At 40.9% G+C, this 21,935-nt stretch overlaps 1 protein-coding gene across 3 annotated transcripts in view; it reads right to left on the bottom strand.

Moving 5' to 3' along the window:
- Positions 1–4,442: 4,442 nt before the first annotated feature.
- LOC109430715 (glutamate dehydrogenase, mitochondrial) overlaps positions 4,443–21,935 on the bottom strand; it is a 51,552-nt gene continuing 34,059 nt past the window's right edge. For 2 of the 3 annotated variants that reach the window (XM_029857553.2, XM_029857554.2), the window contains exons 3-7: positions 14,309–14,901; positions 14,078–14,239; positions 13,804–14,008; positions 8,933–8,974; positions 4,443–5,624 (exon numbers count right to left, since the gene is read on the bottom strand). In XM_029857553.2, coding sequence (XP_029713413.1) covers positions 5,353–5,624; positions 8,933–8,974; positions 13,804–14,008; positions 14,078–14,239; positions 14,309–14,901 — 1,274 coding nt within the window. In that variant the 3' untranslated portion in view covers positions 4,443–5,352. The remainder of the gene's footprint in view (positions 5,625–8,932; positions 8,975–13,803; positions 14,009–14,077; positions 14,240–14,308; positions 14,902–21,935) is intronic. The other variant, XM_029857556.2, reaches the window with a different exon arrangement.

Consider the following 21,935-nt stretch of genomic DNA (forward strand, 5'->3'; position numbering starts at 1 on the left):
TTATTTCTTCAGACATTTCTCTCAGATTCTCTTCAAAAATTCATTCAGGAGTTCCTTCGGAAACTTTAGAAATTCTTCAATCATCTTTTAAGGGATCTACCTAAAAACTTCTCCAGGTTTACTGGATGATATTTTTTTTAATTATTTCAAATATTTCTGCAGGCATTCCTCCAGCAAATAGTATTGGTAGATAATTTAAAAAGGACTTATACAGGAACCAGGAAATTCTAATCCTAAAAAGCCTTAACCTTCCAGAAATTGCTCACCGCTACCAGCACTACGTTGTTTTATGTAGATCGGGCGAGTTTTTTGACGTATTGTACAAAATACAACAGCGTAGTTGCTGAAGGGTTAAATAATGCTTTTAGAATATAATGTTATTATATTCAATTTCATCGAATTGCGTATACATATAAAAGCTAGTATAGGCACAAATTTGTTAAGGGTGCTTGCCCTCCTTTTAGGGATTCACTTCAGAAATTCTTCTGAGTGTCCTTCAGAAATCTTTTAAGGGAAATTTTCAGAAACTCCACAACATTTTCCTTGAAATCCTCTAAAAATTTTTCATAAAATTCTGCTAGGAATTCCTCCATAGCTATCACAAGGGGATTCACCCAGGTATTCCCCAGGAACTCCTCCAGAAACTGCTCTAAAGATTGCTTCAGATGTTTTTTTCTCATAAAAATCTTCTACTAATTTCTCAAGAGCTACCTCTAGGAGTTCCTTCAGGTATTCCCTACAGGTTCCTGCAGAAACTTCTCCAAAGATAACTTAAGAAATTGCATTACAGAATTTTTTAATGGAATCCCTTCAGGAAATTTAAAAAATAAAAAAATATTGGAATCTCCTGAAGTATCTCGAGGATTTTTCTTTGAGAAATTCCATCAGGGAGTCTGAAGTTGGTACTTCTGTAAAATCCGTGAAGCAATATCTGATGGAATTCCTGCAGGAATTTCTGAAGGAATCCCAATATATATATTTCTGAAGGGACCGCTGGAGCAGTACTAAACAGAAACCTTCTAGAAATTTGTAACCCCTGACAAAAGTTTGCAAGAGATTCCTGGAGGAGCCCTTCGAAGAATTTCCAGAAGAATCGTTGAATCTTTGACGAAGCTCTAGATGAATTTCTGAAAAAGAAAATCTTCCACAGAATTTCTTCTTTTCTTGATTGTCAGAAGAAAAAAAAATCCTAAACTACTAAACTGCACGAGTCTCTGGAAATATTTCTAGAAGAAGAATTGAGGAGGTTTCAGGAAAAATTAGCGAAGGAACTTCTGAAAGAATCCTTGAAGAAATTTTTGAAGAAATCTTCTGTTTAATTTTTGTAGAAATCTCTGGAGAAATTCTTAAAAAAAATCCTTGAGAGAATCCCAGTGAATTTCCCGACGAAATTCTGGAAAGAGTTCCTGAAGAAATCTCAAGAGGAATACCTAGAAAAACTGGTAGAAAACCCCTTGGTGGGATTGATTTGGGAATTTATTGAGAAATATTTAGAGCGATTTTTGAAGGAATTCCTAATCAAAATGATTGGATTTTCTGAGAAAAACACCGGAGAAAGTCGTGAAAGTTCTTTTAAGGAAATCCTGGAAGAATGTCCAAAGAAACACTTAAACTTCTTTAAAGTATGTATGATAGACAAATCATGAGGAATTTCCAAAGGAATTTCTGTAGTAGATGTTAGGGGAGATTTCTAGAGAAATGTCTGAAGGCATCTGGGAAAAATCCTGGATGAATTTCCGAAAAATGGATTGAAACGGATGAAAAAATGGAAGCATTTTTTTGGGGTCTCCAGTTAGCCTAGTGGTTAAGGCTGATGATCGCCAATCCGGAGACGGCGGGTTCGATTCCCGTTCCGGTCGGGAAACTTTTCTCGACTCCCTGGACATAGAGTATCATTGTACTTGCCTCACAATATACAAATTCATGCAATGGTGGGCAAAGAAGGCCCTTCAATTAATAACTGTGGAAGTGCTCAAAGAACACTAAGTTGAAGCGAGGCAGGCCAAGTCTCAGTTCTAACGTAGAGCCATAAAGAAGAAGAAGAAGAACATGGAAGCATACACAGGAGAGCTCATGAAGGAAACTCTGTATGAATTTCCGTAGCAATCTCTGGAAGAATACAAATTTAAAAAAAAAACATTCTTGAATGATTTTTTGAAAGAACCGATGAATTTAGGAATGTTTGGAGATATGGTCTGGGACCTTTTGGGCAGGGGGGCCTATTTTGGGCACTTGCTGCTATAACTCAGTCAATTTTAAACCAATTGACTTCAATTTTTGTTCAGGACTAGAAGCTGTATATATCTCACCTTGTCCCAAAAATCAAGTCACTCGGTTAAAAATTGACTTAGTTATAGCAGCAAGTGTCCGAAATAGGTCACCCTACCCAGATGGCCCCAGACCCTATTTCTGAAGAAGAAACTACGTCACGCTTTGAGGAAAGCGAGAAGGCCAACAGTCAAACCCCATAGACATATTTCAAAGGTCCCATACAAAAAGATATTTCTCAACGAATCACTGGTAAATTATCTTAACCTTTTCGAGCGGGAGCGGTCAATCCCGGACCCCGACGATAAAACTGAGCATAACAAACGTATTCGAGGCCAGCAAGTTTGCGGCAGCAGTGGCAAAATTATCCGGCTTCAAAGGGTTAGGGCATCCCTGAAAAATATTTCTGTAAGAGTATTTGGAAGAATTTTTGATGAAATCCATGGAGAAATTTATGTATGAATTTTAAACTCTTGATTTTCAAGAAAAAAAACAAACATTCCCGGAGAAATTTCTGAAATAAATTACGGAAAAGTTTCTGAAGAAAGTTGTGTTCTTCACGTGGGTTCCGTGTTCTCAATAATTTTCCACGGATTCCTTCATTTTTTTCCATGGAAGTTACTCCCTCTAGAGGAACCTCCAAGAATTCCACCGCGAATCTATGGTGGAATTTCTAGAATTCCTGAAAAACATCCCCTTATTATATTGACCGTAAATCTGCCGAGAGAATTGTAAAGAAGCTTCCAAGAATACGAACAGAAATCCTCCAAAAATGTCATGAGTAAATTGCCATAAAAATCTTTCAAAGTAAGGATCTTCAAAGTAGGAAATAATGATGAGAAAAATAAAATCGCAAACAAGTTTGCATAAGAATCATAAAAAATCTTAAGAAAAATAAGACAATATATTACAATAAAAAATACAAACTGTTCAAAAATTATCACTATTATTGTTCTCATGTCATGATCAGGTGGTGCGTAAAGTGCTGGCGAGAAAAAAAAAACCTTTGTCGTTTTTTCATCGGTGTGGTCAATTTGCGGCGGCACACGTCTAGTATCAAGGCTTTTTCATGGAATTTCAGGAGGATTCCAAAGGGATTTTCTATGTATTGATAGGACGACTCTGAAATTTACAGGAACACCCCCGAAAACCCCATGGAACACCCTAATAACCCCTGGAATGCCTCTGAAACCTCAGGAACACTACTGAAATCTCGTAGAACAGCCCTGTAACGCCCCGCATACATCCTGCAACTCCCTGGGACGCCCCTGAAATCGCTTTGAAACCCTCGAAGCCTCATGAAATCATCTGGAATACCTTTGAAACCCTTTTAAAGCTCTTGAAACCCCCTCGTACGCTCCTCAAACACCTTGAAACATTTCTGGAACGCCCACAGAAACTGTTCAATATTTGGGTAATGTTCAACAATTAGCGAATTACCCTATTTGCAATATAGTAATGTCAAATGACATGAAATTGATTGATTTATAACGAAAACTACCCAAAATAGAACCCTTGGCCAAGCATGGGAAAACTCATTCGCTCACCCGAATGCCGACGATGCAAAATAGCAAAAAGAACGCCATCAACCCAATACTGAGTGAGAGCACGGCGCACCATGAATGAACGCAACACGAACGGCTCGTAACCGACGCTACCGAAGCGAATCAGGAGAGAAACAAAAAATAGAGTGCGAAATGAATCAGCTTGCATTGGTGTATACGAAAAGAACGTTTCCTTTCTCAACTACCGAGTGCAATTCAGCTGATTGAATCAAAACGCACTCACTGATTCAATTCCTAGTAGGTACTGAATGCTTCCACTGAACGCTAAATGAACGTTCCAAAATGAATGCTCTCGCACCCGACTCAGTACGCAAACATTCGTTCAAACTTGGTTCGTTCGCCTTCGGCACTCAGATTCGGTAGCGATTCATTCGGCCGTCGTTGCTTGCGTCGCCCGGTGCTCGGCGATTAGCAAGAATGGGCAATGAAAGTGGAAAGATTTTGCTTGGCTGAGGAAGAAGCACACTCGCATCAGATTGTGCGTGGATGAGAGTGAGGGATGCGCAATAAATGAATGATTTTTTCCCATCCTTGCCCTTGGCCCATTTGGTACCGTGTCCAATCGTTTCTTTTTCGTGTTCTACGCATTAATACATGTACGCTTTTCGATAGGTTTTGACTTACAATCTTTATTTTAAAGTGCTTCAAATTACTCGACTCCCACTCTCGACAGTGTGATTGGACTGTATCTCCGGTTCGGCGGTTTGTAAACTGTGCAAGCGTTCTGATCTGTGATCTGTTCCATCTTTTTTTTTAAACCGTCTTGATCGAGCCTACCTACCTGATAGCCGTGCTGTGTCAACTGCTAACATAACCGTGCTGAACATATCGAGCATCTCTCGTGTATTTTTGCGACACAAATTTAACAGAAAAATTACAAATTCACTAATAATTGCAAAAGTGGTATATCAGTATTATATTCGGTATAAGTACATATACTATCATGCTAACTAGTAGCGGTGTGTCTGTTCGTTTGAGTACTTGGATGTAAAAGTGTGTAAAAATCGAGGGGAAAAACTTTGAAACATTCACGATTTGAATTTGTCACATTTTAAGGGGTTAGGGACAGAATAACCTAAGGTATAACATAATATGGGAAACTGTCTGGAAAGGTTAATCAAGACGCTCGACAATGTGACGATAAACTTTTGAGTGTTGAGGGATTGTTTGGGAATCAGCACAAACTTTAACGAAAATATAGTCTATCTTAATTAAAGTCACACGCTGCAAAAGCGTGCATAGGTTGCCTACGGTTTTGGTTATAACTATCATCGTGGTTCCGCTAGTAACTGACTTACTTTGAGACGTTATACTTTAGGCTTACTCGCGAATAGATTTTTAAGTAACGTTGAAATATCCGATTGTGGCAGCTTGCGGTTTACGTTGGTTGGGGTTGTTTGTTGAGTTGTTCTGCTAGTCCTGCTTTGCCTGTGTATGTAGTCCGAATCTGGCCCGGAAACTACCACAATCTTCGTGTACCATGCCTGCGAGGGTTTGGGAACGCTAAGCGTCCACTCTATTAAAAGGCAAGGCCGGCGTCTCTGTAGGTTTGGAAGATCTTTTCAATCGAGTTGACGTAGGCTGCGGAACGCAGATCCAGACCGAGGTTGTACTTCATGGCGGTCTTCATGATGGCACGGGCAGAACGCTCCATGGTGTAATCCAGACCGGAGTGGACAATGTCCTTCTCCGAGGCACCGGAAATGCGCTTCTGGAAGGCTTCCGATGGGGTAACGGGGATCTTACCACCCACGTTGCCGAAGCGTCTCTCCAGCGAAGCTTGCACCGATTCTGCAATTGGATGCGTTCAGGTTGAGAGAAAACAGAAAGAAAAATTCGAGAAAGAATAACTTCCGGTTAGTGTGGGACTCTCTGAGCGATCTACTGCGCATTATGATGGGATATGGAGGCACATTCACCAAGCGGTGGATGATGTAGAACAAAACGGAAGTTGATGTGCATGCAAATGAGAGACTACCAAGATGCGATTTACTGTTCATATATTATTAGATCTGGAGTTTTTAGTGATTCAACTTTTTTATTCTTATCTAGCGAATTCAGCGTTACAAGTATTCATTTTCATTAAGACAAAGATTTCTGCAGAAATTTGGAGTCCCGGAAATACATGATTAGGACAGGCAAAAGTTTTTCTTTTTAAAAATGTCAAACTGGATGTATTTTTCTGTAAAATGCATCAGAATTTCAGAAATTATTATATTCTGAATATTTTGATCAACTGGATGTCTATAAAATGTTCATATTGGCGTTGTTACGTAATACGTGGATGCTGCCTATGCAATTTACTAAAATCACCATAACTTAAAGTGGAATAGCCAAATCTTATCCAGTTAGAAATTTGGACCATGTAAAGATGCAGGCTGTGCGCGCGAGTGGCTGCGTTTTCAAAACCGTCTGCCACGCGTTTTCTTTATTCCGCGTTGTTTTGAATATGGCCGGCCAAATTCAGAAATGGCTGGTGGTGCTATGCCTTTCGGTAAGTTTACCTCGAAAGTGCTTGCAAAATGATCTTCGGTGTTCAACCTGTTTCTTTTACCCGACAATGTAGCAGCTCACGTAGAAAGGAAAAGGATAATTCGTGATTTTTCTATTTCTGTCAGGGTGCTGGAGTTCGTCTTCATTTAGGTGTTATTTCTGTGTGATTTTAGGTGAAATAGCAAATTCCAAGACAGCTATCGATCGTTGGATGATTTGTGTCAATCTTGTGTTAGAGTCAGCGATAACACAGTGTTGTTTAAATCTTTTGCATTTTATGAATTTCGATAAAATATATGAAAAAACCGTGTAGGAGTAGATATCAACGAATTCCTCCCAAGGTGTTCATCGTGTATTAGGACCTGTACGAAGGAGGACGATAAATGAGTCCTCATTCATTGAAGCCTAGAGAAATATTATGTAATAATCAATAAAGAAAATGAAATTGATAAGAAACGTTAGATTTTATGAATAAATCCTACTTTTCAAAAAAAGTTATCTGATTTCCGTTGATTCCTCGCCATTTTTCTTTCTAAACGTGACGTAAATGAACACTTGTAATGATGTATTGCAGCGCTGTTATTGGCCGTGAGCTTCCCATGACGATGAATAAGTAGGCCCTTTCATCGTCACAAGACAAAAAGAGCATTCACACACTTCGTCATGTCATTTTGCAATGATCGCTTTCATGACGGAAACTTTCATATTGTTTTGAAATTAAAATTTTCACCTGGCCCAAGCAAATTTAGGCTAGCCGTTGTATTTAACAGATAGAGAGGACATACAATCAAGCTTTGACGGATTTAAACAATGACAAAATCCATGAATGTTGTAGTAATTGCCTTGTTTACAACCATGTCACGCTCCGTCATGACCGAAAAATGAGCGAATATTGTTAGACTCTCTTGGTCATTGTCTCCCGATTCGATGACATTGAGAGAGGCACTTCTGTAAAATTCGCGTGACGACCCGTGTTGACGCTGACGCTTTCCAAGCCTGATGTATTGATTAAGTCCAATGACGGGATTCCAAGTATATAAAAGTAAATCGCACCTTATCCAAAACTAGAAACTATTTCCATGATTAGAACAAGTTTACGTCTACCAATAAAACAACGCCACCATTCATCCCCATTTATTAACTGGACACTTTTTCCGGTTGAAATTTTGATTTTTTTCAAATAGTACACTCTATTGAGTTCATTGAGATTCGGATAAACCTAGATTCGTCGTATATCGCCAAATTTTCGAAAACTCAACCAAGAATCGCCCATTTGTTTTGCTTAGGCACAGATAAGTTAGTTTGCAGTACAAGAGAGTATAATGTTAAAACAGTTCACTATAATTCACTACTTAGTAGTTCTAACTAGAGGTTTAATTATCACAGTATTATTCACATGCATGCACGCACACACATTCTGAGCATTTTTATGCTACTGCGGATGCTGCAGGCTATATAAATTTGCGCAAATCGTGTGTTCAAAGATTCGAAACTACCTCATATAAGTGTAAAATTCAAAAGAGTGAATTTCGTTCGGGGAGTCAAAAAATAAAGAATAAAACAAAACAAAAATAGAATAAGGAGATACCGATTGGTTTTTCGACGAGTAAACGCGTGCAAAATGACCTTCTATCATGGAAACACCATTTGAGTTTGAGTAAGTTAATCATTACTTCAAATGAACATCTTTGCCCAAACAAGAGAACATCAATGAACCGAATTCACTTGGTCCGAGAATTTTGACACTAAAGCGGAGTTGTTTCCAATCAGAATTGGACGATTCTGATTGGAAATGACCCCGCTCTGGTGTCAAAATTCTCGGACTGAGTGAATTAGGTTTATCGATGGATAAGTCCATACGATTGAAGAATTCGTCAGCATTGAAAATTTGAAAGTTGCGTTTTCGATGCAAATATAAATAATGATCTCTAAAATGCATTCACTGTATTGCAATGTACAATGTACTTATAGACCATTCGGTCCAAGAATTTTGATACTAGAGCAAGGCCGTTTCCAATCAGAATTGGACTATGCTGATTGAAAATGGCCCCTCTCTAGCGCCAAAATTCTCGGACCGAGTGAATTCGGTTCATCAGTGGATGCGCTTATCCACCGATGAACAATATTCACTCGACCCGAGAATTTTGACACTAGAGCGGGGTCATTTCCAATTAGAATTGTCTGATTCTGATTTAAAACGACCCCAATCTAGTGTCAAAATTCTCGGACCGAGCGAATTCGGTTCATCGGTGGATAAGTCCATAAGCCCACGATTTCAGTGGCGAATGGTTCATCTGGTTGCCCAAAAAATAACACAACTCAATCAAACGTCAAACGTGATGTTCATGACGATTTTCAATCATTTTGTAGAGGATATAGAATAACGAATAGAAAAGGAAATGCATAGAAAAAAAATAGAATACACAATAAACGGAAAACATAAAACAGATTCGAAGGGATGAACAGAAGATCTTGTGGAGGGGAAAACCATGAGGGATGGAGTATGATGCACGTGGAATGGGTTGGAAGTTTGTCGCATTTTCGCTTTGCTCTACAACATCAACGAGTGAGTAGTTGTCAAAACCAGTTCTGGGACGATACTTTACGGTCCTCATGGATATATCTTTCAATTGATTCCTGGATAGAGGCTGTAATGGTGGGGAGAAAGAGAAGAAACAAAAAGAATGTGTAAACAGAAACCGAAGTAAGAGCTCTGCCGAACGAAAACACGCTTATTGTCAGTAGTAGTCTGTGCAGGGTACTATTGGGGGTACCCACATGGACCAAGTTCATTTCTATTCTAAAAATTTGGCGATCATTGCTTGGTTTCAGTGAAAGTGGGTGGGCCTAATTCGGTAACGTTCACAAAATTTGCGAGGTGAAAACAAAGAATGATCCCAATGATGCAATGGATTTCTACTAGTACGTGTGTGTGTAGTATATTCTCGATGTCATAAATAAGATTCTTTTGATATTTTCAATCGACCTGGCAGACCTAATCCCACTTTACTAGATTACTGTAATCTTTTTGTAGAGAGATATTTTAATAATTGTGAGAACAGTCTCACGTCACGGCCCATTTTTATAAACACCTGAGTATGTACAGACAATTTTTGAAGCTAATAAAGAAACCATGAAGCTCCGGAGTAGAGATGTTAGATTGTTTTGATTGTTTTGACCTTCGAAAAGAGAAAATATTTTTTCAGGTGTATTACAGTATCAGAAAGATGTGAAACCCGATTCATGAGTATTGATTATGAATGACCCCAAGCAAAAAGCGACAGTTTTCTATTTTTGTTAAATCTATACACCCCATAGTTTTAGGTACTACTGGGACAGTCCAATGGGCAGTTCCCGGCAGTGAATCTACCCTACATCGACGAAGAGTTCCTCGACATTGGGGGATCTGAAAACTAAGCCTACTACCCTGTCACGCTCTCCAGAAGACGCCGACGTTCGGCAATTGCCCATTGCACGGTGACGTCATCAAGAAATCGCTCTCTTTCTCTCCTACGGGAAATTAGAAAACAACAGGACCAACACCTGTCAAATTTGACAGGTACTGGTCCTGTTGTTTTTAAACTCTCTGAAGGAGCAAAAGAGATAGAATTTCGCCGTGAAGTGGTCTATATCCGCGCTGATGCGTTGACAGCCTTCCCCGCTTTTCCGCAGGCGTAGTTGACGTGCTCTTTGAAATTCTGACGATCATCGACCATCACTCCTTGGTGCTTCCAAACTCGTTTCTGTGGAATTACGTGCTCTGCGACTTTGATACCGGTCCTTTGGCTGCTCTAGAGTTACTGACCAGCAACATATATGTTTTGTAATGGGCAATATGAAGTTTAATTCCAGTTATTCATTTTTCAACAGTCTTCAAACGTAATTCTTGTTGTCGTAAACACGACTACGTCTGGGAAGTCCACGATGACGAGACGACTCCTTTCAGCAACTTTTTATAATACGTTGTACACAGTATTCAAGAGCGTTGAACCGATTAGACCGTTGGACCATTCCTTGTGAAATGCCTGCCGTCAATTCTGAAGACCTCTGCGTTGGCCGCTTACACAAGTATTTTGTTCTGGACACGGCATCGTAAAATCTGTAGACACTGATTTCGAACTGGCTTTCTCAGTCTAGGGAAATTCAAAACCAGTCGTTTTGAGTTTCCCTAGACTGAGAAAGCCAGTTCGAAATCATAAATCAAATTCTGTAGACACTTTCGACTCGCATGGCCATGGGTCTAACATAGAAATACGCTGTCTAACAGTCTTCGATTTTGCTTCGGACTCAATCCTGCAGCCTATACGGGGGTACCATACCTAAGTATTGAGAAGACGGAATTTTTGTAGCGGCATCCTGGCCATGTCCTGAAACGCCAATATCACCGTTCTGACTAACATTAGGGATCTTGTTCGAACCGGAAGCTTTCCTAATGTTGAGACCGTTGGTGATTACCAATAGCTCTGCATTGAATATCCGAGCGCTTCCGGTCTCCGCGTATGGGGTGGGCGGTCAAAATGTTGGGGCATGATACAGAAAAATACCAACCACGAGCTTCCTCAGTTTGTCCGGGCACATTTCCACGGGTATCGCTGGACCCTTGAGCTTGGCTACCTGGACTATTTACGAGACAAGGATTTGGTGCAGATGCTCGGCACAACTCATTGTTGCAAGTCGACTTTCTCTGCCTTAGTTTAACGTTGAACCATTCGTCATTGAAATCATCGTCATCATCAAACATTTGAAAGCAGTTTTTTCCTATAAATCAAACATTTTTGCAACGAAAATGGATTCACTGCATTCCGCATGAGGAATGTAATACAGTGAATACATTTTCGTGGTCATTGTTTTGATTTACAACGAAAAAACTGCTTTTCTATTACCGAAACATGATGACGAATGCTTGAGCCTTAAGGACAAGCGTCACGAAATCCCGCTTCAACAGTGCATCAGAATTTCAAACGCACAAATCTCAAGAAGCAAGCTTCAAACCACAGTGCATTTTATTATTCTGTTCTTGCTCACTTGTAATAAGCATAAAATAAGGAGATCAGGTGCGCTGGTCTTGTTTACGAAAAAAATTGTGCTCTCGAAATCGTGAGTAGGTGCCAAAGTCGGTCATTGTGGCCATTTTGGGATTCTAACAAGTCTGTACTTAAGAGCGACTAGTTACTTCTTCGACATGTGCCAAGATCTTTCTTGCGATTCCGGATGGCCAAGCTCCGATGCTTCTTCGCGATATGATAGTTTTCCAGCGGTAGACCATGCCAACTCCATTTCCACCAGTTAGATGCCGAAGTCGGAATAGCAATTCTGGTTAGTGGTAGGATCCTGCTTCACCGGCGCCCAGGCGACCTAACACAGTTGACACGTTACGGACCAATCGCTCAAGTCCCCGGCGGAGGATCAGACCTACACCAATCGTTACTCCACGCCCTTCTGGTCTTCACACTGTCTGCAGTTCGGAGAGTACTCTAGTCACTATCCTATGAACAGCGCCCTCAAGTATTTTTCTCATGTTCTCATGTTCACACACTCCGGCCATAATAGTGATGATGCAACCGATACATCGCGATACAAGTACTTCCTGAAGCAGCTGTGACCGAAGAGAAACTGCTTAAAATGAAAGTTCACCTCTCCATGCTGTCTATTCACCTCATATAAGTAGATCGGCTCCAGAGGCACGTTCTCCTCCATTTGGGAAATTTCTGCCGTGCTAAAACGTTTATGATGAGTTTGCCCACTTACTTTCCGTGCATTATGTCAACCTGTTAAGCATGATCATCTCTAATAGTTTCCATAGGGTATCCAGCACACATGTGAGTCTACACGTTCCTGGGTCCTCTGGCGGCTTTCATGGTATTGACAGCTTCTGAACCTTCAACCTGTCTGGGAAATAGCCTTCATTCAGTAGGCATTTTTGTAGAGGACGGTGCTACATATCCGGAACCGTAAAATTTCGCCGTTCTACTGTTACATTGGAAATTCTGTCTGGACCGGGAGATTTCCTAATCTTCAGATCATTCCCAATTATTAATAGGTTTGCATTGGATATCCGAGCGCCTCTGGCGGATTCTTCTTTATTTTCTGAGTATGGGGTATACTGCCCCCACTCGCATAACTGTCCCATATGAATTGAAATCCCAGCAAAGATGGGACTGTTACGCGAGTGGGGCAGTATAGGCGGTCTAAATGTTGGGTCAAAGTAAGTAGTACAGAAAAAGACCTTCCATAGTTCCTCAGTTTGTCCGAGCATTTTACACGGGTATCGCTGGACCCTTTAGCTTGGCCACCAAGATTCGTTACGCGGCAAGGATTAACATCTGCTTCTCGGCACAGCTCTTTGTAGCTGATCAACCTTTTCAGACATATGTCGTTTACAAGAGTGACTAGAGCTTTTCCAAACACGATTCGTCTTTCCTCCCTATCAGCTTTAGTTCTGGACCTCTTGGCGGGTCTCTTAGCTCATGTGCTCATGGTGGGGAACGCGTTAGTTAGACTTTCTCTTCCGCAGAATCTCAACCTGTTCAGTGGTTTAATTGGTTAGAAAAGCAGGTCTAGCGAACATGGAGTCACTGGTTCAAACCCATCAGAACTCCTTTTTTGCAAGTTTATCTTTCAATGTGTATAATCAATACTTTGTATCATCTAATAAAAGGTTTTCCAGCATGTTTAAACACACCAGCAAATCTGATATATGCCAGTAATGAAAAGGCAACATTGATAGTTGTAACAATTTTACAATAAGCAATTTAATTTTTGTAGATTCAACTACTTTCTATGGGCGAAATATTATAAAACAACTTGTGGACAATCTTGAAGGCCATTGCTTGAAGAAACATCTTGACTAGTTGACAGAGAATCAAATGAACTAGTGTCGACATGAAAACATGCGCTCAAATACAATGGTTCAATGCATAAAACCAACGTTGATAAATACTGCTGACTTCGAGTGACTCTAAAAATCATTAATCCATCACTTCAAATGAAACATCTAAGGCTACGATCTGGCATAAACAATAAACACTCAATCACAATCATAATCATTGCTGTAGTTGCAGCGTCACCAATTCGTGCATAGGCCAAACAGTCGAACTTTCATACACTCCGAGAGAAAATAATTGAGTAAACAAAATAGGAAGGGGCGATTGAAACCCAACACCCAAAACCCCCAAAACAATGCGACGTCGTCAATGTGCTTCGATAAAGTATAGGAATGATGATTGATGAGAGTGAATACAACTTCTTGCACCGCCCCCACCACGACCGTAACCTAGGTATAAGAATGAAATAATGGCGGGCGTCGTGGTTAAAAATAGCGCTATACAGAGTGCAATAAACCCTTCCGTTACCCCGTCAACCCCAAGATGATGAAACTGAAAGTGAGCCAAATTAGAAAGAGAGAGAAAGAAGCGTAATATGAAGCGTGCTATTTGGCTGCCGTCAGTTGGCGCAAAGCTAGCCGGTCAGTACTTACCGAGCAGGTGGTAGTTGGACTCGCGCTCGTACTTGAATGTCAGACGACCGTACGAGACGTGGTTCAGATTCTTGAGCCACTCGAAGAACGACACGGTCACACCACCGGCGTTGATGTACAGATCTGGGATGACCAGGATGTTGCGATCGATCAGGATCTTGTCGGCGGCCGGGGTGGTCGGACCGTTGGCAGCTTCGGCGATAATCTAAAATCGGAGTCGCGAATGGTAATCTTGGCACTGCTAGGTAGCCCTCAAAGAAACACAGTGACCTACCTTGGCGTTGATCTTGTTAGCATTTTCGCTAGTGATAACCTGCTCGATGGCAGCTGGAATGAAGATGTCGCATGGTTCGTACATCAGGTTCTCACCCTCGTACGGCATAGCACCGGGGAATCCAACAATGGTTCCATGTTCATTTCTGTAGTCTTCCAGAGCCTGTCCAATGAAAAATGTAAAATTTGCGTAATTCTATTTGCTTAGCTTACAACGTCAGCTCCCACTCACCTTGGGGTCAATTCCCTGAGGGTTGAAGATGGATCCGTCGTGTTCGATGATACCGATGCAGGTGGCTCCAGCACGGCACAGATAACGGCACGAGTGCAGACCGACATTACCGAAACCTTGCACGATGAAGGTCTTGCCGCCCCAGCCGGGGGTGGTTCCGATCATGGCCATGTAGTTGGCCTCCTTGATGAAGTTGTCCAATCCGTGGAAAACACCGCGACCGGTGGCCGAGACACGTCCGTGGATACCGCCCTGGTTGATTGGCTTGCCGGTGACGCAAGCGTGGGCATTGATGTCCAGATGGCCGATAGTCTTGGCGTAGGTATCAGCGATCCAGGACATTTCGCGTTCGCCAGTTCCCATATCCGGAGCGGGCACATCAATGCCCGGTCCGATGAAGCCCTTTTTGGACAGTTCCAGGGCGAAGCGACGGGTGATTTTCTCCAGTTCATGCTCCGAATACTGCTTGGGGTCGATCTTCACTCCGGCCTTGGCCCCGCCGAATGGCACATCCACGCAGGCACACTTGAAGGTCATCAGAGCCGACAGGGCTTTCACCTCATCACGCGATACATCGAGCGAGAAACGAATACCTGGCGAAGAAAGTGTACCACAAAAAGAAAGAAACGGCATCAATCAATTAGAACTCACATCGATCTGCAATGAACTAGTTTCTTTTCTCGCATCAAACCCCTAATCAAATTGACCTACTGTGCGAGAGACGATGGCACCCATTCAAATTGCTTGTCTAATGACGTCGATACGAACCCCCAAACGGCAAAAAACAACATACCCACGTGCCAGACGGTACGCTGTATCCTTTTGGGTGAAATTGCCGACGTAAAACGTTCTCAGACGGTTGCAAATCGACGGATGGTCTGGTTCAGCGATCGAAGGGATGGTTTATGTCACGTTTTTGGCAATGTTTCAGCGCGTCTCAAATGTATCATGCATAGCCATTCATTGCCATTTTGCAGCGGGTACCAATCCGTCTGCCAATGCTTGTGATGCATCGATTTTTGAATGAATGGGGAATAGTATTGTTAGAGACAGCTTCTTTTGAATTGTTACCCGGGTGGAGTGGACCTGGTGCGATGGTTAAAGCACGTGACTATCACGCCGAGGACCTGGGATCGAATCCCACTCCCGACAAACTCACAAAATGTGAGTTCTTCCTTCGGAAGGGAATTAAAGTGTGGGTCCCGAGATGAACTAGCCTAAGGCTAAAAATCTCGTTAATACAGGTAAAAAAACTGTTACCCGACGTCTCCACTAAGCAGAAATGGCTTGCCTTGTTTCCGGACAGATGTCTTATGACAGAAATGTTCCCTCGCCGTTTGCAAGGAGAGCAGCGGTGTTGAACATTTCTTTAACGTTTTCTCTTTCTGGCAGCAAAATTGCAAAACATTTCTGTGCATTGGAGACGTCGAGTAAGATGGACTTAAACCTATTGATATACAGTAATACAGTATGCGGCAGGAAAATATGCGAAAGGGTTTTTTTTAACTTTCAACCTCACGTTCATCCATTTGACGTTATCCAATCTATGTTTCAATATTCCCTAATCTCTAACAAACTAAAACAAACTAATTTTATAAAAAAAAATCAAAATGTTTACAACCCAGGCTTACATTATCCCATGTTCATATACTCGCCAACTTGTGACGTAGTTGGGGGGACAAGGCCTCTCAAAATCAATGAAACACTGTCAAAATCGATGCAGTTTATCCAAATTAAGCCTAATCGAAAAAAGTTGAATTTTGATCAATTTTGAAGTGTTTTGCCCCCCCAACTACGTCACAAGTTGGCGCGTATGCCCATGTTAAAAATCAAATATGTTCATTTTTATATTGTAGTGGTAGAATATAGACGTTGGCTGATTCACTGTCATGAAAAAATGGTCATATATATGCCATATTCAGCGTGTGATATCACCTTGTAATTTTCGCATTTTTTCCTGCCGCACCCTGTATAGCAAAGAATATCAAGAAGATATGCAGCTGTGACTTCTTCCCATACAAATGGCCAACGGCAGTGCGTTCTGTTCTAGTGTAGTCTTTTCAACAGATACACATCCATCCATTGAAAGAATCTTGGAAATCACACAGACAGCCCCATACAATTTTTATTATTAATTTTCTTCAAACATCGCTCAGACCTTGCCAGGATGATTTTTGGCGGCTAGCTAAGTTCAACCGTGATACGTACTAATTTGTAATGTAACCGTACGGTCACCATGCGTCTGCCCATGAAATAAATCCCAAGAATTTTATTATTGTAAATCCAAACACCTTGTTCTAAGAAATGGCATGGAGTTACTCTAGTAAATGGTATTCGGGCGGATGTGACAGAATCTAAGCTCGTTAAAATTATACGGAGTTCGGGACCTACCAATACCAAAAAAAAATCTCATTCCGGTATAGTAGAACACGTGGTCAATGAAATGCAGCCCTGTTAATTCCTCGTTTGTTCCACCATATAAACACTTGTCAAAACAGAGATAACAAGAGCAGTAACGAAAACGAGAGTTTACAAAGTAATATTTTGATGTGTAATCTTGGCATATTAGAAGATTCCCACAGTTCCTGAGGGAAAAGCAACACTCTGTAACTGACTTCATATATACAGTAAAAGTGCTTTGACTTCGATTCTCGTTCAATATCAACAACACAGACAACGGAATCTGATCGACAAGTGGTTATTATTGCTGCCACTATCGATTTGTAATTAGCTGACAACCCGCTGCTTGTGCTTACGAAACATTGCACTGTCTTCGCCCGCTCTAAGTCGTCTGAATCAAGCTACACATAGCTACATGTGATGTGCAGAAGCAACTGCATGCAGTAGCTAGAGCTAATAGCAGCAGTCGGATGATCTACCTACTGTTGTGTCTCTGAGCAGTTGGGGGTGTGTTCCGATTACGTCACTAGTAAGTATATTAGTTCGCGTGTTCCCTCGATTTTAGCACATTCGTCGACTATGTATGTCCGCTGCAAGCAGCTAATAGCTAATTTACCAATTACTTTTTCGCAAATTCGGTCCGAACTATTCATTTTCCAAGCCGGTTGGTTCCGTTCGTTCCTGAACTGGATATGGGAGCATGTGGTTGAAGACGTAAGCAAAGCTACCCTCTATCACGTTGACATGGTCTAGCGATCGTCGTCATCCTTCTAGGCGGTGCGCGGGTTAAAAATAATCATTCATCAGTTTGCGAATTGCACGGTTACGTTTGTTTTTTTGGTGTTTTTCGGCATATCCATCCATGTGTGTGTGTGTGTTTCGGTTTGGGTTTTCCTCTAACGAAAGTGGAACCAAATTTAGGTTTTGTTTTTCTGCGCGAAGCCTTGCACTACCCGTGCCATTTCTGCAGTATTCCTAGACGAGATGTACATTGTATAGTCACACACTGAATGCAGTGTAGTGATGGAACGTGGTGGCACGAGTAGAATGAAATCGAAAGTTATATAACATTGTGCTTTTTTTATTGTACACTGCAAATTCTACGTCATTTTATGGCTAGGCCTGGGGGGTTGGCTGTTGTCCTGTTGTCGATGTGGTTGTCGTGTAGCAGATAAGGCTGATAAGATAAGGTCTATCTTCAAGTGGTGCTCTCGAGCTCCGAACAACCGTACGACACATGACCATTATTTGCACTCTGTTTGTTTGATATGAAATCACACCCATGAATTCTGTTTACAAGGTGTGAATAAATGCAGGTAATTACGTTTTGAGAGAGTAAGGGGTTTCCTTGCTTGATTATAAAATGGGTATGTAAATTACTTTTTACTACAAGCGTTCCAATGGGCCACGGATATAAGTACCAAAGCATTTGATCTTCACGTGTATTATCCATTGAAAACCATTGCCATCCACTGAAGATTGCTTTCCGGGAGCCCAATAAAGGAAGATATATGCGTCTGAAAAATAGGGTCTGAGCACTTGCTGCTATGACTCACTCAGTTTCAAACCGATTGACTTGAATTTTTGCACATGGCTAGATACTGTGCACATGGCTAGGCTTTGTGCCACAAGCCGACATGTGCCGAGATAATCACGGGAATATTCTCACGAGCGGGCGTGAGGTGGTCGAGAGGTAGCGGCAGCATTACGATGAGCACCTCAATGGCGACGTTGCAAGTACCGAAGGTGGAGTGGTAACAGATCTAGAAGTATGAGCACAGGACGAAAGACTTCCGGCCCCTGACCTTCAAGAGATTGAGGAGGAGGTTGGCCGGTTGAAAAACAACAAAGCCGCTGGAGCAGATCAACTACCAAGCGAGCTTCTAAAATACGGTGGAGAAGCACTGGTGAGAGCACTACACTGGGTCATTACCAAGATTTGGGAGGAGGAAGTATTACCGGAGGAATGGATGGAAGGTATCGTGTGTCCCATCTACAAAAAGGGCGACAAGTTGGATTGCGGGAGCTACCGCGCGATCACACTACTGAGCGCTGCCTACAAGATACTCTCTCAAATTTTATGCCGCCGTCTATCACCGATTATAAGAAAGTTCGTGGGGCAATATCAGGCTGGATTTATGGGTGACCGCGCTACAACGGACCAGATGTTCGCCATCCGCCAGGTGTTGCAGAAATGCCGCGAATACAACGTGCCCACACATCACTTGTTCATCGATTTCAAATCGGCGTATGATACAATCGATCGAGAACAGCTATGGCAGATTATGCACGAATACGGATTCCCGGATAAACTGATACGGTTGATCAAGGCAACGATGGATCGAGTGATGTGCGTAGTTCGAGTATCAGGGACACTCTCGAGTCCCTTCGAATCTCGCAGAGGGTTACGGCAAGGTGATGGTCTTTCATGCTTGCTGTTCAACATTGCTTTGGAGGGTGTAATACGAAGAGCGGGGATAAACACGAGTGGGACAATTCTCACGAAGTCCGTTCAGCTGCTTGGTTTCGCCGATGATATTGATATTATTGCTCGTAAATTTGAGACGATGGACCGAGTGGAATGGAGGCGGCTACTATGTACAGCAGAGGCCTCCCCGGCCTTATCCTGACCGGTCGGTCGTCGTAGATACTGTGCGTATCTGGTGTCTCAAACATCAACAATTGACTGAGTTATAGCAGCCAGTGCCCAAAAAAGGGGCACCTGCCCAAATGGTCCCAGAACCTAGTGGTTAGACTTCAGCCAACACGTTGTAGGGATGAAATCAGGGCTTTGGGAAACCATGACTTATACTAAACGAATTCCTCTTACACGGACTCCTATTAAACAAACTCCTACTAGACAGGGGTGAGCGTTATAGGAACCTAAGAGCTTATGAGATTACAGCTATTTGGGGATGTGGCCCGAGCAGAGAATATCAAAATAATAACAACTGAATCACAAAACCTGTTTGTATATTTTGGTTTGTTATTATTAACTTATTGAGGCATAACTTTTCCATAACAGGTTTTGTTGGGCAATCTTTATTTGTTATGATCCTGCTATTGGTATATTTTCTTTAAGTAACATTTTATTAAGATGTTTTGTTGTAGAACAAGTTCTGTTATTATTGTATTATTGAGAGTGCACCATTATTTGAGCATCAATAGCTCAACAATAAAGTTTTGCAATCACAACTATACTGCCGTGAATCGCAAGTCAGTCCCATATGTAAAAAGTAGGCATTGAGAAAAAGGCCTCTGAAGTTTTCAAATTCGATTTCTATGCGAAATTAGAAAAAATTGCCATGAATTGAAAACTTCTGCGATCATCATGAAATTTTCACATATTGTTTCAAACGTGAAAACGTAACAGTAAAAAATATAAAACTGGCTAAAATAGTGTTAGGTTTTGTACTGAGGGGTGAACAAGTTCGTAATGGGACTGACTTGCGATTACATTTCATTATGGGACAATCTGACTTGGTGTTGTTTTTCAATTTTACTGAACAAACTATATATTTTTTTGCACGCAGCTGAAAGATCATCCGAAGAAAGCTCGAAAACGGCCATTAACTCATTTTTGTCCAAAATGCAGATGGGACTGACTTGCGATTCACGGCAGTATACCATGTGAGATTTACAGCAAAAGAAATGAAAAAAAAATAACATTTGCTAATTTCCATACAAGCCATGTTTGGAGTCTATGTGATATCTTCGGTGTCTATGAATCGGTTAAGCTGAACTTTTGACACGGAACTAAGAATAACTTGTAACTTTTATTTCAATTTAGTGTGTAATAGTGGGTTATGGCCTTAGTCATGGCTGTTTATAAACATTATTACTATTTATTTTCAAAATGGAACCAACAGAAATTCATTTTTTCCTCTGCAATGGCTCGAACTTAGGGGTTACATGACTAACGTGTCGAGGATAAAAAAGTCTTTGTTATGATTCTGATATTATAACTCATTTTGCATTCATATTGTTATCAATAACTTTTTAATTTCAGAATTTGTTATTGAAACATTGTATTAATTCACTGTTATTAAGTTGTTATGAAACTAACATAACCTGTTATTCAACTGGTCTTCCAGGAACATTTTTTTGTTCTGATTTTTGGTATTTTACCGCTTATGACAGACAAGTTTATAACATGATATGTTATGTTAATAACATGGAAGTAACTCTTTGCATTACTCAGTTATTTTGCCAAAATAACACATTTTATTATGGTGCTGGTATTCCCTTCTGCTCGGGGGACAATTATCTCGGGTGTGTTAAGAGATAGCGCAATACTTTCTTCGGTAAAGTTCCAAGGCTTGATCTACCATTTAGAACTTTGGTTGATATGAATAGTTGCTAACTTGGCCGCTAGAGGCGCCATCAACAGTTTGATGCTAAATTGCACTAGGGTAGAAGCTTCAGTTTTGGCCAGCCCGGAGTTTTGGCCATAGTGTGATATTCAACCTGTTACGATCTAAATCGGCAAAAAATTATTTTTTACTAGTAGATTCTAATATAATATGATGATTACAGCTGTGAAAACCATACATTTTGATTAAAAACTGGAAGAAAAAATAATTATCCTTAAAAAATCAGCTCCCATATATCTATTTTGGCCAGGGTGCTTCTAATTTGGCCACTCCCATAAGAAATACACATGATTGGCCAAAATAGAAATCAAATTTAAGAATATGGCCAAAACTGCGGCAATGCTTCTATTTTGGCCAGTGCCACTTTTAATACAAAGATGAAGTATTTTTTCAATAAAGTATAGATTGAAACCTTTCATTTGACACGTTGGTAGTTTTCATTGGATTATTGATTATTTTTATAAAAATGATTTCCCTTAGACTGGCCAAAACCGGTGCCCGCACCCTACAGAAACTAAATTTGGTTGTCAAACAATTGTTACCTACTAAGGACTGTATCGAAAATTAACTATAAACATTCAAAATGCTCTATCTCGATGCACGGTTGGTCTTTTCATTCCGGTTCTTCTATGAAGTTTTCACAATATAGTTAAGTTTAGAACAGCTTGAAGAAATTTGGAAAATGTTTAATATTATTGAAAATATGGTTCTATGAGTATACCACACAAAACAACAATCTGTACAAACTGCATTTTTTATTTTTTTGACATTTTAATGATTTGTAGCGAAAAAAAATGTACGGGGAAAAATCTGGAAAATAATGATTATTACTAGCAGTTATGTACACATAACAT

This window comes from Aedes albopictus, chromosome 1 (genome assembly GCF_035046485.1).
Source record: "Aedes albopictus strain Foshan chromosome 1, AalbF5, whole genome shotgun sequence".
Taxonomy (NCBI): Eukaryota; Metazoa; Arthropoda; class Insecta; order Diptera; family Culicidae; genus Aedes; species Aedes albopictus.